At 40.7% G+C, this 14,532-nt stretch overlaps 1 protein-coding gene across 1 annotated transcript in view; it reads left to right on the plus strand.

Moving 5' to 3' along the window:
• SLC2A3 (solute carrier family 2 member 3) overlaps nucleotides 1-13,063 on the plus strand; it is a 14,956-nt gene extending 1,893 nt beyond the window's left edge. The window contains exons 2-10 of the mRNA XM_019626195.1: nucleotides 296-388; nucleotides 917-1,077; nucleotides 3,062-3,302; nucleotides 3,580-3,742; nucleotides 4,079-4,266; nucleotides 7,945-8,049; nucleotides 8,423-8,524; nucleotides 9,001-9,204; nucleotides 10,579-13,063. Coding sequence (XP_019481740.1) covers nucleotides 296-388; nucleotides 917-1,077; nucleotides 3,062-3,302; nucleotides 3,580-3,742; nucleotides 4,079-4,266; nucleotides 7,945-8,049; nucleotides 8,423-8,524; nucleotides 9,001-9,204; nucleotides 10,579-10,797 — 1,476 coding nt within the window. The 3' untranslated portion in view covers nucleotides 10,798-13,063. The remainder of the gene's footprint in view (nucleotides 1-295; nucleotides 389-916; nucleotides 1,078-3,061; nucleotides 3,303-3,579; nucleotides 3,743-4,078; nucleotides 4,267-7,944; nucleotides 8,050-8,422; nucleotides 8,525-9,000; nucleotides 9,205-10,578) is intronic.
• Nucleotides 13,064-14,532: the final 1,469 nt, after the last annotated feature.

Here is a 14,532-nt window from a genome sequence, read left to right on the forward strand (position 1 = left end):
TTTTTTTTTTTAATGCTTCCAAACTGACACCTAGTTCCTCTTAACTTTTTCCTTCCCAAATTTTCTTGCCCCTTTTCCCAAGTTTACTCTACATTCTTGTCCATATACCTCCAGGTAAGTTCTTCAGTGATAATCTGTTCTTTTGTGTTTCCCATTCATTACCTAAATCTCATTAAGTTTTTGTTCTTTTCATACCACTCGTAGGCCAAATTATCCAAATATGTCTCCTTAATTACTAAGAGACAATCATCAATCAAGAGTTTTAAGGACTGTTTCTCCCCTCCCCTCCCCCCAGGTCACTGCACCTCTGATCTTTGCCATCATCATTGCTGCAATAGGCTCTTTCCAGTTTGGCTACAACACTGGAGTCATCAATGCCCCTGAGATGGTAAGTGCCAGGCAACTAGAATTAGAATTTGGAGTCCTTTAAGTAGGGTTTCAAAAACTAAGAATTTCTGACAAACTTGTTTTCTAGACTGAAGAGGGAGAATAATATTAGGGAAATCTACTTGAATCATTAATCAAAACAAAAAGCCCAGTTGCTCCCCATACCCTGGACTGCACCAATTCTTCCTCTCACCATATGGTGATAAACTTCCTTTATTACCTCTTAGGGGTTAGTTGCAAAGAAGGGGGGGGTGCTCTTAGGAGAGTGCTGAAGTAGTCACTGAATATCAGTGCTACTACCTACTGGGGTTTTCAGAACAAATAAAAAATTGTTCTTTTCAGAGTTAGTAACTTTAACTCCAATATGTTATCTGTCTCTTGCATCCCTATCTAGTCATTCCCTTAGTTCTCTACTTGTAAAGGAGTAATTGTAGTGCTGTTCTCTTAGGGAAAGGAAGATCCCCAGTGTTTGTTATTTTCTCATCCAACTGTAACAATCTGCCCTCCCACCAACCATTTTAATTTGCAGATCATAAAGGAGTTTATCAATTACACTATGGAAGAGAAGTTAGTAAACCCTCCCACTGATGTGTTTCTCACAACCCTCTGGTCCTTGTCGGTGGCCATCTTCTCCATTGGTGGTATGATTGGATCCTTTTCCGTTGGACTCTTTGTCAACCGCTTTGGCAGGTATTGACCAGAAATTGGGCAAGGAAGGGGGGCTATTCTGGTTGCACTGAGGACAGGTATTGAGAATTAAGATGGGAAGATGATGATGCATTTGAATGAGAGCACCTCAAATTCTGATCAAGGAAAATCTAGTCCAACTGTCACTGAATATGACTATTCTTGCTCAGAGCTCTACTACCCTGCATAGCTTCCACCCCAGCAATCAAGAGATGGGCCATGTGAATGAATGATTGGCCTTTGCAGTCCAGTTTTAGCTAATTTAGTTATTCGCCAGTAAAGTTCACTATGGAGTTTCCCAGAAACACTTTATTTACAAGGTTAGAAGTTGTTTGCTTTTCTTAAAATTTTGGGGTTTCATGCAGATGTTTTCATTATTTTACAAAGCAGGATTTGGAGGGAATACCGGGGGTGCCAAGAATATGTCAAGTATACACATGACTCGTATTCATCTTTTGTTATCAGTGTATATTGAGTAGTACAATTTTAACATAGTAATTTCCTTTCTTAAAATGTGTATACATTTTTTGGCACTCTGTATTTTGTAATCCTTGGTCTTTGGCAAATGTGGCTAATGGCCAAATAACTGACATGCTTTTCCAGAAAAAAGAAAATTGAATCCCCTCACTCTGTGCTAGCTTAATAAAATGTCTTAGAGGGTAGAAAAACGGGTAAAGGAACCATTTAGTTTTCTAACTAGATGTTCTGGAAGCATAAATGGAATTTAAGTTTAAAAAAATGAAAGCAACCTATTTTATTTGATAATGTTTGATTTTTTTTTGTTGTTCTTACTTTTGAGGCTATGTTTTGTCTACTAAAGTCATTAAAATTTTAACGTGGGTTTCCCTAACTAACCTGGCCTTCTTCCTATTATTGTATTAGCAAAAGAACCAATAGAAGAGGGGGGGAAACAGGGAAAGAAATGCAGAGAAAGGTAAAATTGAGAATGAGGGATGAGATGTTTCTCTTAAAAGGGTTCTCTACTGTGGCTGCACATTCAGGATCTCTTGGAGAGCTTTTAAACGTCCCAGTGCTAGGCCACACAGCAACCCAATTAAATCAGCAACCCTGGGGATAGGATCCAGAGTATCAGTATTTTTCAAAACTCCCCAAGTAATTACAATGGGCCACCCAGTCGAGAATCACTGTGGAAGTATCATGTTGCCGGTTCTTCCCAACAAGCAGCTTTAGTAATTTTTCAGTGTTAATCTTTTATTTCTGTCTTCTATCAGCTGTTTCAGTGGTTCTGCCTCCCACATTTGTAATACATAAATGCAGTAATTTCTTATTTGATGCTGGTTATCAATACTAATTATTGATGGTATCACCACAGCCCAGCTTAGAGAAGGAGAGCTGAAGCTGACTACTTTTTGCTTAAAATTTCCTCTAATATACAAAAACTTGTCTGAAATAATCTATCATCATTAGTATGTTGGTGACATATCTAAGCAACTACATTACAACTAAAAGCAGTGAGAAGCATTGGTCCAAAAATTTCTCTTGAGTGTGTTCAGGGACCAACTATGTCAGAATTGCCTAGAGCAGTAGTTCTCAAATTTTAGCTTTCACCAAATCACCTGGAGGGCCTTTTAAAACAGATTACTGGGCCCTACCCCAGAGCCAAATCTAATGATTTAATAAATCTGTGGTGGGGTGGAACAATTTTAATTTCTAGCAAATTTCGAATTGAATCTGTTAGTTTGTGGGTCACTTTGAGAACTACTGGACTAAAGTGCTTGCTAAAATACTAGGCTACAGTTAGGACTTAGAAGAATCTTGAACAAGTTCTCTAGGTGAGTTTTATGCATATAGAAGTGTAAGAACCATTGATCTTGATTATTCCAACTAGAAATGTTTCTGATGACAGAAAGTGGAAAAGTTAGACAAAAAGAGAAGATATATGAGCTTGGGGAGAGTAGAATAAGGAAAGAAGGGGAAAGATAGGGCCTGTTTTGCTAACTTTACTTGTCTTTGTTTAACCTTTCAGGCGCAATTCAATGCTTATTGTCAATCTGTTGGCTATCGCTGGTGGCTGCCTTATGGGATTCTGCAAAATGGCACAGTCAGTTGAGATGCTGATCCTGGGCCGGTTGGTTATTGGCCTCTTCTGCGGACTCTGCACAGGTTTTGTGCCCATGTACATTGGAGAGATAGCGCCTACTGCCCTGCGGGGGGCCTTTGGCACTCTCAACCAGCTGGGCATCGTCATCGGGATTCTGGTGGCCCAGGTACTTTAGACTTTAAACTTAGTGAGGGTTAGTTTCATGGCTCATTAAATGCGTTAACATAGATAAAGCACTCAAAAGAATGTCTGGCACAGGTTCACCCATATATAAGCTTCAGATATTATTACAGCTCACAGACAGCTAAAGAAAAAGACAGGGTAGAGAAAGGAAAAGAAACATTTATCTTTTCCTGTGGTAAAAGAACTTCTTTTGTTTATTTTAATCAACTTGTGGCCTATAAAGTTTGGGATTTATACTATTATGTTCATCTGGTTTCTAGATCTTTGGTCTGAAAGTCATCTTGGGAACTGAAGATCTTTGGCCTGTGCTGTTGGGCTTCACCATCCTTCCAGCTATCCTACAAAGTGCAGCCCTTCCATTCTGCCCCGAAAGTCCTAGATTCTTGCTCATTAACAAAAAGGAAGAGGAGAGTGCTAAGAGGAGTGAGTATCCTTCACACCTTCACTATAGGCATTGTAGGGTTGTTTATTTTAGGATGAGGATATTGGATCTATTTTGTGTCATCTCCTTTCCCTGCCCCTCAGAACCCAAATGAAGAGTTTTCTTATTACTCTTTTTTTGGTTTGTTTTATTACTCTTAAATCAGGAACTTTCAACCCCTGAAGAATGAGGTGAGAAGGTAAGTTAAGGCACGGATGCTGATTGATTAGCCATGTCCAGGGCTCAACTCATGTGGCCTCTCCCCAGCTGTCTAATGGGAAAAATGAGCTTGGGACAACACCTTATCTATATGCTTTCCTCTTTGTTCTCTTTACCAGTCCTCCAGCGATTGTGGGGTACCCAGGATGTGGCTCAGGACATCCAGGAGATGAAAGATGAGAGTGCTAGGATGGCACAAGAAAAACAAGTCACTCTGTTGGAGCTCTTCAGAGTACGAAGCTACCAACAGCCCCTCATGATTTCCATCATGCTCCAGCTCTCTCAGCAGCTCTCTGGAATCAATGCTGTGAGTATCGGCTTTTGTGTGTAAGGCATCCTACAGTATCTCATTTAAAACACCTGACCAAAGGTGACTAGCATTAGTTTTTAAAAGCTCATCATCTTACACAGAGAGTCCCTCACAATGCTTGCCACATAGCAGCCACTCAGAAAATGTTGATTATCCAGGTTTTCATTTGGTTTTGGTTTTGTTTCTTAAAATTATACCGATAGTATATGTTTTCCATGTGGAAAATGAGAAAATGAATACGAATTTGTCACCCTTTGTGTTGGAGTGGATGGTTAACATTTGTCCTCTTCTAGACTTTTTTCAATATATAGGGCAACACAAATTTATCTAATTTTTATTCATTCTCTTTTTTGACCACTGATTTTTATTTCCGTCCTCTTTAACTCTGATCTATCTTACATGATGTCATCAAGGATAGTGTAGGCCGTACAACCAAAGTAGGTCTGAGAATTTGTATGCTTTGGCTTTTCTCCCTGACTTTACATTCTAAAATCAGTGTCAAGCCCTGGGGAACAATTAGGAAATCAATTCAAGAGGTCTAGGGGCACCCTGGCAACTTCAGACTGAGGTGGCCTTACCGTTCCATATATTTTTTACAGCTAGAATAGAGACTATGATAACTTCAAGTGGGGGCAAAATGGAAGCTAGCAGTTGGCAGGTAGCCCTTGTATTCTATAGAAATATCAGCTTCCTGCTTTTGAGTCTTTGTTATGGGAAGAGAGGGTATTATTTCCTACCCTGTATATATTTGTAGTTAAAATATTTAGATATGAAGAACAGAACACCCTTGTCCCACCTTTTCAAAATACCGTTTCATGCCCTGAGGGTTTCTCCTTAGTCTTCGATATGATTAAATCATTTTGTGACAAAGCATTTTGCAAAACACACTTGATACTCAAAATAGTAAGATGGCCCTTGTCCTTTTCTCCTCCTTAACACACCAGAAAGACTACAGTAGTCACCCCTTATCCATAGTTCCACTTCCTGCAGTTTTGGTTACTCATGGTCAACTACAGTCCAAAAATATTAAATGGAAAATTCCAGAAATATCAATTCATAAGGTTTAAATTGCACACAGCTCTGAGTAGCATGATGAAATCTCACGCCTTCCTGCTCTGTCCTTCCCAGGAATGAACCATCCCTTTGTCCAGCTTCTCTGCTCTGTACCTGCTCCCTGCCCATTAGTCACTTAGCAGCTGTCTTGGTTATCAGATCGACTGTATTGGTATTGCAGTGCTTATGTCCAAGTAACCCTTATTTTATTTTATAATTGTTCTAGTTTATTATTATTTATTGTTGTTAATCTCTTACTGTGCCTAATTTATACATTAAACTGTATCACCAAAGGTAGGTATATATGTATACGAATAGAACGTAGTTTTGGGTACTGTCTGCGGTTTCAGGAATCCACAGGGGATTTTAGAACGTATCCCCCGCAGACAAGGGGGGACTACTGTACTTGTATTTGAAATAACAGTGCTTCCCAGGAGGGGTTAGAAGCTGTTATATCCGAATCTGGAAGTACAGGGAGTTTGAAAAAGACTCTCGGGTGATTTGATGGATCCGGTCTCAAATTTCCTCATTTGAAAAATCACTGTCATAAAACATATTCTCAAAACTTTCTGGAGCAGCAGGGCTGGGACTAGCGTGAGGCATCTAGGTGCAAGTGCATGGTCCTGAGAGTAAGCGCTTCTTTAAATTATACTTCCTAGGCACCTCACTAGTGCCTAGGGTGCATAATTTAGACCCCAGTCTGGGCCCTCCAAGACAAGATCAGAACAAGAACACTCGGAAAATTATAAATGATCAATGAGTGGTCTGCTGGGCAGATCCCTCCCACTTCAGGAAACAGTGTGTAAAAGTCACTTTTCCAGCTTACCTTTGAGTAATTGATGTTTTCTGATTTTCCTTAAGAAAGGCAGAGGGGTAAGAGGTTGGATAGTATTTACCTAGCAGGGTAAAACTGCTTTTAGGTAAGATGATGTAAGGGTTAGCTTCACCTGGCTTGATGGCACCAGACAGCAAGGTAATTTTACTGTAAAAAGTTTGCGTGAGGTGTATCTGTATACATTAGGTTTTTGATTGATTGTATACACTTTTACATAAGGAAGATAATTGGCATAACTATTCATTGCTAGTCTTTTTTGTTTTGGTTTTGGTTTTTAAAAAAGATTTTATTGGGGAATTGGGGAAGGGGAACAGCCAAGTTGTACTTCGATCTTAGTTGTGCAGCTAGCTCAGCTCAAAGTCCGGTTGCCATTCGGCCGCCCGTCAGCAGCTCGCGGCTACTCATCTCAAGGTGTGCTGTGTTCAATCTTAGTTGCATGTGGGCATAGCCCACCATCCCATGCAGGAGTCGAACTGGAAACCTTGTTGCTGAGAGCGCAGGCTCTACCCACTGAGCCATCTGGCCACTCTAAGGCAGCTCAGGGCAGCTCAGCTCAAGGTGCCGGCAACCTTGTTAGGAGCACGTTCTTTCACCAGCTGAGCTATCCTGCCACCTGCTGGCAGCTCAGCGGCAGCTCAGCTTGGGCGCAGCCCACTGACCCATGTGGGAATCAAACCGGCAACCCTGTTGCTCAGAGCTCGTGCTCTTAACCAACTGAGCCATTTGGCCGGCCCTATTCATTGCTAGTTTTAATGTTCAATTGTCTTTCCTTACAAGCTTTTTATATCATTAAATATTATTGGAATTTTTTATCCAGTCTTAATTAGCTAACCCTTGCTTCTCTTCTAGAATAGTAGTTTTCAATCAGAATGACACTAAACCTGATTCCAAAAGCACAACCATAACCTTATTTTTAAAAATACAGATATACATAGTTTCTATCTTAGGTTGTAGGGATTTGAAGAGTTGTTTCTTGTGAAAGTAAATCCCATTGTGGAGGCATATGCTCAATAAAAACAAAAACAAAAACCTGACGAATATTGCTATAGAAGCAAGTACTCTGGGTAAAATAGTAAGCTCCTGAGCAGGACCTGAGGGACTGACTGAACCTGGTTGGTAGATACTGTTCTCTTGTTACCTTGAGGTCTGAGTCTAATATTTTGACATCTCTTTAACTATAATAGTTGCAGCAATCCTTTGTTTTAGCATGCTGTTTTGGAAATAATATAAATAGTATATATGAACTATATAGTAGTTTATTTACTAGTATATATTAAATTAAAATAGTAGCTGGTGTTATTTCCTTAAACACTTGGAAAGGACCTATGGCTAGGAATTCCAGCCCTAAGTTCTGCGTCTGATTACATGAGCAGGCTGAGGTAACTTGATTTCTTCACTATCAAATTGGGACCTCAATGTGCCTGTCACTATTTTGAGAGTTAGGGGAATTGTCCATTGAAAAAGCTTAATTGAAAAACTTAATATGACTTAAACCAAACCTTTATATATAAATTAATAAAACAGACGCAAGGAGGAGACTAAATGGAATGGTAGGAATAAGTGTAGAAGAAAAATGCAAATGAATAGCTAGAAATAAGAATTAAGAAGAGAATAAAGATAAGATACAGAAGATAATTCATTTGCAGAAAAGATACTGTGATTGAACAAAAAGACCCTAAAAGGGACTCCTTACCTCCTGGAACTTTGAGGTTATTTTTTGATAGTTCTGTTTAGCTGCCATGCACAATTGCTATTTGGAAGTTGCATCTTCTTTCATTTCCTCCTAGGTGTTCTATTACTCAACAGGAATCTTCAAAGATGCGGGTGTTCCGGAGCCGATCTATGCAACCATTGGTGCGGGTGTGGTTAATACCATCTTCACTGTAGTTTCCGTAAGTTGGGTGCTTTCATCATTTTGGGATGAATGAGGTGGGGGGTAGGGAGAAGAGGAGTCTGCTACCCATGTTCAAAGATGGGTTGCCTGTCCTTCCATCCCCCTACCATTATTTAAACCTTTTTTTGTTGTGTAATTGCTCTTTGGGGAAAAAGATATTGAAATAGTCTTCACTCTCTTACAAGCAAATATGGAGTGGATGGGAAAGAGGGAGGTATAAAAGATTATAGAGGATGTTTTAAGCTTCAAATCGGAAAAGGGGAAGTGTGACTCTAATAAGGACTGCTGTTGGTAAGGCAGAGTCAGGTAGCTCATACGTGTTTTCATGGAAGAGAAAGCAGAAGTTTCATGTTATATTCTTTTTCTTTTAGCTGTTTCTGGTGGAAAGGGCAGGAAGGAGGACTCTACACATGATTGGCCTTGGAGGGATGGCTGCTTGTTCTGTTTTAATGACTGTGTCTTTGTTATTAAAGGTGAGTGCTCTTTGAGTGAAGGAAAGTGAGGGGAGGGAGAAAGGAGAGGTTACAATTGGCTCTGACGGGTTGGGAGTTGAAGCTGGAGATTGATAAAGCCAAGTTTGGGAGAAGCAGCATGCCCAGAGTTTTAAGAAAAGTACACCATCAGAGAGAGGTAATTAAATTGCTATGATCCATACTGTTATAAAACATATAGCTTATAAACTGCATTGTGTAATTTAATTCTTCAAGTAATCTTGAGGTAATTATTCCCATTTTACAATTGATGAAATGACCCGGTGCAAAATGATATAAGTGTAGTCACATGGCTAGGATTCAAAACCCCAAGACTTTTGACTCTGTCCAGTAACTCCACTGGACCACAGGACAGAAGGAGCTTTTCAGTATCAGTCAGTACTCACCGCTGGGAAGCTGGGTCCTACCGAGGTCATGCTGTCTTAAGATTAACTTGTCTCTGTTCCTTCTTCATATAGGATACCTATAAGTGGATGAGCTTTATCTGTATTGGGGCTATCTTGGTCTTCGTGGCGTTCTTTGAAATCGGGCCAGGCCCCATTCCCTGGTTCATTGTGGCTGAACTCTTCAGCCAGGGTCCCCGCCCAGCTGCAATGGCGGTGGCTGGTTGCTCCAACTGGACCTCCAACTTTTTGGTTGGACTTCTCTTCCCCTCAGCTGCAGTAAGTAAATTAAAACAAAACTCACCTAGCCTATCTTGAAATCAGCCCACTGAAGCCACCATGTTTATGATATGATTCCTGACCCCATGAAGGATTAGATATCAAGGGCTTTAAATCAGATGTTTTCCCTCTTTTTTTTTTTTTTAAATTGGCAAATTGAGGGAGAGGAACAGTGTTGGGGCACTGGGGAGGGGGACCAGCCAAGTTGTTGTTCTTCAATCTTCGTTGTGGAGGGCGCCAGTGGCCATCTGGCTGCCCATCGGCAGCTTGTGGCCTCTAAGCTCAAGGTGCCGTGTTACAATCTTAGTTGCGGGTGGGCGTAGCCACCATCCCATGAGGGAGTCGAACCTGGCAGCCTCATTGTTAAGAGCACACGCTTTATCCACTGAGCCATCCAGGCGGTAGCTCAGCTTAAGGTGCCGAGTTCAGTCTTAGTTGGGGTTGAGCATAGTCACCATCTCATGCGGGAGTCGAACCAGCAGCCTTGTTGTTAAGAGCACACGCTCTATCCACTGAGCCATCCGAGTGGCAGCTCAGCTCAAGGTGCTGAGTTCAGTTTTAGTTGCGGGCGGGCATAGCCCACCGTAGAACAGGCAGTCTTGTTGTTAGGAGCATGTGCTCTCACCAGCTGAGCCATCTTGCCATATGTTGGCAGCTCAGCTCGGGCGCAGCTCACTGGCCCATGTGGGAATCGAACTGGTGACCCTGTTGCTCAGAGCTCGCGCTCTTACCCAACTGAGCCACTCAGCCAGTTTTCCCTCATTTTTAATGACATAGAAAAAGGAGGAATGATAGCAGAAAAGATTGAGAAAGGAGGGTAAAACTTAAAAGACTTCTAGTCTGAGATGATACAGGCATAGTTCTACCTAGAAACAGAATGACAGTGATAAGCCTCAAAGGATTCCAAACTAATACTTAAAATCCATCATTGGAATTAGCATTATGGCTTCATGATTTTAAAGGCTCATGAAGCATAGGATGTTAATGAATGAAGTGGGTCCTACTATAAAATGGCCTGGAGCTGATTTGTTAAGTGAAGAAATGTGCAATGGATACCTAGAATGCACTTCCTATTTTTGTGAGTCTTTCATAAACCTAGATTTTAAAAATAACACCAAAAAGCCTAAAATACTCGATGGGTATTTAGAAGCAGCTAACTTTAATGAATAGAAAAAGGAATGACATAAAATTACAGAGAAATACAGAAAGTTAGCAATGGAATCATAAATAAATCTCTGAATAAACTTCACTATTTTCATTAAATGTGGAAAAGTCATGGCTTGAAGTCTATTGGAAATATGAATGTGAAGGAAATTAGAGTCTGTCAGTGACCAGATTTTTATATCAACCCTCTTTTTTTGTATCCTTTCATAGTCTTTATTAGGACCCTACGTTTTTATTGTCTTCACCGGCTTCCTTGTGATCTTCTTGGTCTTCACCTTCTTCAAAGTCCCTGAGACCCGTGGCAGAACTTTTGAGGAAATTACACGAGCCTTTGAAGGGCAGGTACAGGGGGCCAGCAGAGCTGAGAAAGGGCCCATCGTGGAGATGAACAGCATCCAGCCTGCTAAGGAGACCGACACCCATGTCTAAGCCATGCCTCCTTCCCACCTCCCTCTCAACATGAAAAAGCAACCTCTCCCTGAATGAGGGAGAGACCTCATCAGGTTGTAACCCAGGACTGTTTCCGAATGCTGCTACTTGATTCTTTTCTCATCCCCACACTCCATGAGCACTCAGAGGAACCCGATGCTGGGGTTAGTTGTATCTTCAATGGCTTTTTAAACATTTCATTTCTTGGACATTCTCTTCTGTTTAGTAGGAGAGACCAAGTGAACCTACCTTGATTTCTGGAGGGATTAGCTACTTGGCATTTAACAACTTTGCCAGCTCTTCCTCCTTTGAGTTCTAATATTGCTTCATGAGGGCAAACAGGGGAGTAAGAAAGAATAAGGATGCAATTCCCGCAACCTCAGACTCACCAGGAAACAGACATACATAAGAGTGTGGAGGGCAGAGAAGGATTACATAAGCGCATCTTCCTCACTTCCATACAGCTCTGCAGAGCAAATTAACTTGAGTTTTATTTATTTTATCTTCTGGTTTTATTGCATAAATATTTATTTTTTTAAGTGTAAAGTAATTTTACCAAATAATGAAAACATGAGGACATTGAGGTTAAAGGGAGGTGCTTAAAAAGTTTATAGGGTGGAAGATTTGATACTGGAGAGGTTATGGTTTAATAAGAAAGGAAGAATTTAGGCAGAAATGTAATGCATTATTGGCGAGTTTATGATGTGGTGTGTGAGGTGTGCATATTGCTTCTTAACAATTTCTGTCCTTCAGATGGAAACTCTCAAGTTCAATTTCTCAGAAAAGTCATGTGCCTGTGTAAAGGAGCTACTGGTTTCCTTTGTAACATTTTTTTTGTTTGTTTAAGATTATATGTAGTATTACTTGAAATCTAGGATTATTACTAAGGTGGGTATTGTAGTTGGTGGTGGTTGATGGGTTCTAATTTTGGATGGAGTCCAGAGAGGGAAGGTTATTTGTAGAAATCAATCTTTTCCCTCACTGGACAAAACAACTTCCTCTTATAATAGACTCACTCTTTTTTTTTAATTTTTTTATTAAGTGCTCCTACCACCCTCCAGATGAGCAACCTAAAATATTGGTTCTTGGTAAAAGTTTAGTATTTCTCCATTTTGTTTTTTAGGAGATTTTAGATATTGATTTTTATTTTGTTTTAAGCCATAGCTTTAAAAGAATTCAGGGGAGAGTGTTCATAGCTAACTTGGAATTTGTAACTTCGGCCCTGGGAGTGGATTTTTTTCTGAATGATTTTTATCTAGTTGAAGTATGTTGTTGCTTTAGGGTCAGCGCATGCCTGTTTTTGTCTGTTACCATGTCAAGTTACCATGTTACCGTGGTATTATGTCAAGTGCCCTTAAGGGACTTGAATCTTTTCCATAGACCACATTTGAGCTAGTATGAGTAAATGTGCAGTGTAGCCCACACTTGAGAGTATGAATGTATATGCATTGTCACTTTGCTCTGGGTGGAAGTAGTTTATTGGTAACTTGTTTCTTCTATGTTCATTCCTACAGCAACCTTTTGGATAGAGTGTGTTAAAACTCATCCTATGTATATATAAATAACACTGCCTCTGCTGAGTGGAATTTGCATCTATGGCTTTCTTCCTAACATGTAGAGGACTCCTCCTCACTCTAGACTCAAGTCAGTGGGAGTAGGAACAGGAGTGTGCAATCAGGACATGTGGCCTCCTGGGAGTGCTAGAGGGGTGTCTCGGGGGAGAGGGAGGCATACTTTTTAAGAGGATAAGGAACACACTGAAGATTGTAACTCTGGAACGGTTCAGAGAGTTAGATGAGATGGAGGTATTTACACTTGCCTCAGGTCACGGACACTCGCAATCTAGTTTCACAGTATTTTTATAAATGGAGATTGGACCCCAATGACACTTACCCTCTCTTCCCTTTGTCATGTGTTGCTTGATCTCCCTTTCCCTCCTTGGTGCTTATACATTTCAGGCCCTTTAGTAAAACCCTTGCCTATGACAGTATTTCAGTTCTCAGTTCTTACCATTCCCCCTTGTCGTTGAGCCTTTGGATAAAAACTCTCAGAGCTATGGCATGGGGGTGTTGCTGGTACAGGTAACTTTCCACAAACTGCACCTCCACTTCTGGCTCCTCAAAAACTGTGTGTTGGCAGTAAGGCAGTGTGGAAGTTTTCCCTTTTCTCAGTAACCAGATTGTGAATATTTCCACATAGATTTTCTATTATTAATGTTACTGTGGTTCTTTGTTTTGAAATAAAAATTCTGAATGTACATATGATATCACAGGCTTGGTTTTTTTGTTTTGTTTTTTGTCCTTCCTCTAAAAACAAAATTCACTTTAAATCCTGGTTTGGCCACCTAGTACCTGTTGTAACCTTGAGCAATTTTCTTATAAGAGAGTCTTGTACATATGAAAATAGCAATCCTTATTTATTATGCAGATGAAATGAAAATGCCTTAGTGCCTTCCTTTGCATAGTTAATAAATTATGTTGCTTTCTTTCCCCACTGAGAATTGTTTTTCTCTCTCATGCTGTTTCCTACTTTGTTTCTCCTGCAGTCTTTGATCTCTACAATTTATCCAACACCCCCGTCAAGGCATCCATATGACATATCACTATCCTACTTAAAATCTTTCAGTAGTTTCCAATCAACTACAGAAAAAAACAAACTTAAACTCCCTGGTGGATCACACAACCGCTTTGCAGTTTGATTTACCGATTCCTAGCTTTCATTTATGTAAGACTCATTAAAACCTCCATGCCCTCGTTTATGTAGTTCTGATACTCCCTTTTCTGTGTTTCCATCCACTTACTCAAGATTCTGAATGGCTACTTTTTATTTGGACTCAGCCCAGGTGTGAACCCCATACAGCCTTTCTTACTCCCAACATAATCCTTACACTCCATGTGTTAGAAGGAATGAAAAAATGAACCACCTCTGACTGTCTCAAAAGAGCCTCAGTGAGTACACTACATTCTCCATAATTGTGGTTGTCTTTGCTCCCTTTTTCCTCACTTTTGCTTCCTTAGAATTCATTCTCCAGGTAACTAGAGACATCTTTTAAAAATCAGATTATGGGGCCGGCTGAGTGGCACGTTGGTTAAGAGCTGGCTTGGGATGCCAGCTCTGAGCAGCAGGGCCCAGGTTCAGATCCCACATGAGGGTCCGTGACGCTGCACCCTCTACAGTTAAGATGGTGAACAACAGCTCAACCTGGAGCTGGGCTGCCATGAGTCTCCGGCAACGGCGTAGGCTGCAGTGGGGCTGGCTGGCAGTGGGCTGCCGTAAAGCTACCGTGAGCTGCCATCCAATAGACAGCAACCGATCTGCCTCAGCCCGGAAGAGTGCAATGATAATACCAACATGGGCCAGTGAAGCGATGTCCTCCACAACTAAACTGAAGAACAAAAGGACAGCAACTTGTCTGTTCCCCTTCCCTGATTCCCCAATAAAATATTTTTTTTTAATCAGATTATGTCACTCCCTGCTTGAAGCCTTCCAATGACATCTTGTCACACTTTTAGTAGTATCCAGACTCCTTTACTGTAGCCTATAAACTGGGTGACCAGAAGGCCCAGTTTACTCCTTTTATCCTGGTATAACTTTTAGTATACTGCTTTTGTTGTCAAAACTGCCCTGAAAATAAGTTAAGGTTATCCCACCTACAAGGCTTGTTGCTTCACCTTCATGTCTTACTGCTCTTCTTGCTCACTAAGGTCTATCTCCACTGGTCTTTCTAGTTCTACA

This window comes from Hipposideros armiger, unplaced genomic scaffold (assembly GCF_001890085.2).
Source record: "Hipposideros armiger isolate ML-2016 unplaced genomic scaffold, ASM189008v1 scaffold_662, whole genome shotgun sequence".
Lineage (NCBI taxonomy): Eukaryota > Metazoa > Chordata > Mammalia > Chiroptera > Hipposideridae > Hipposideros > Hipposideros armiger.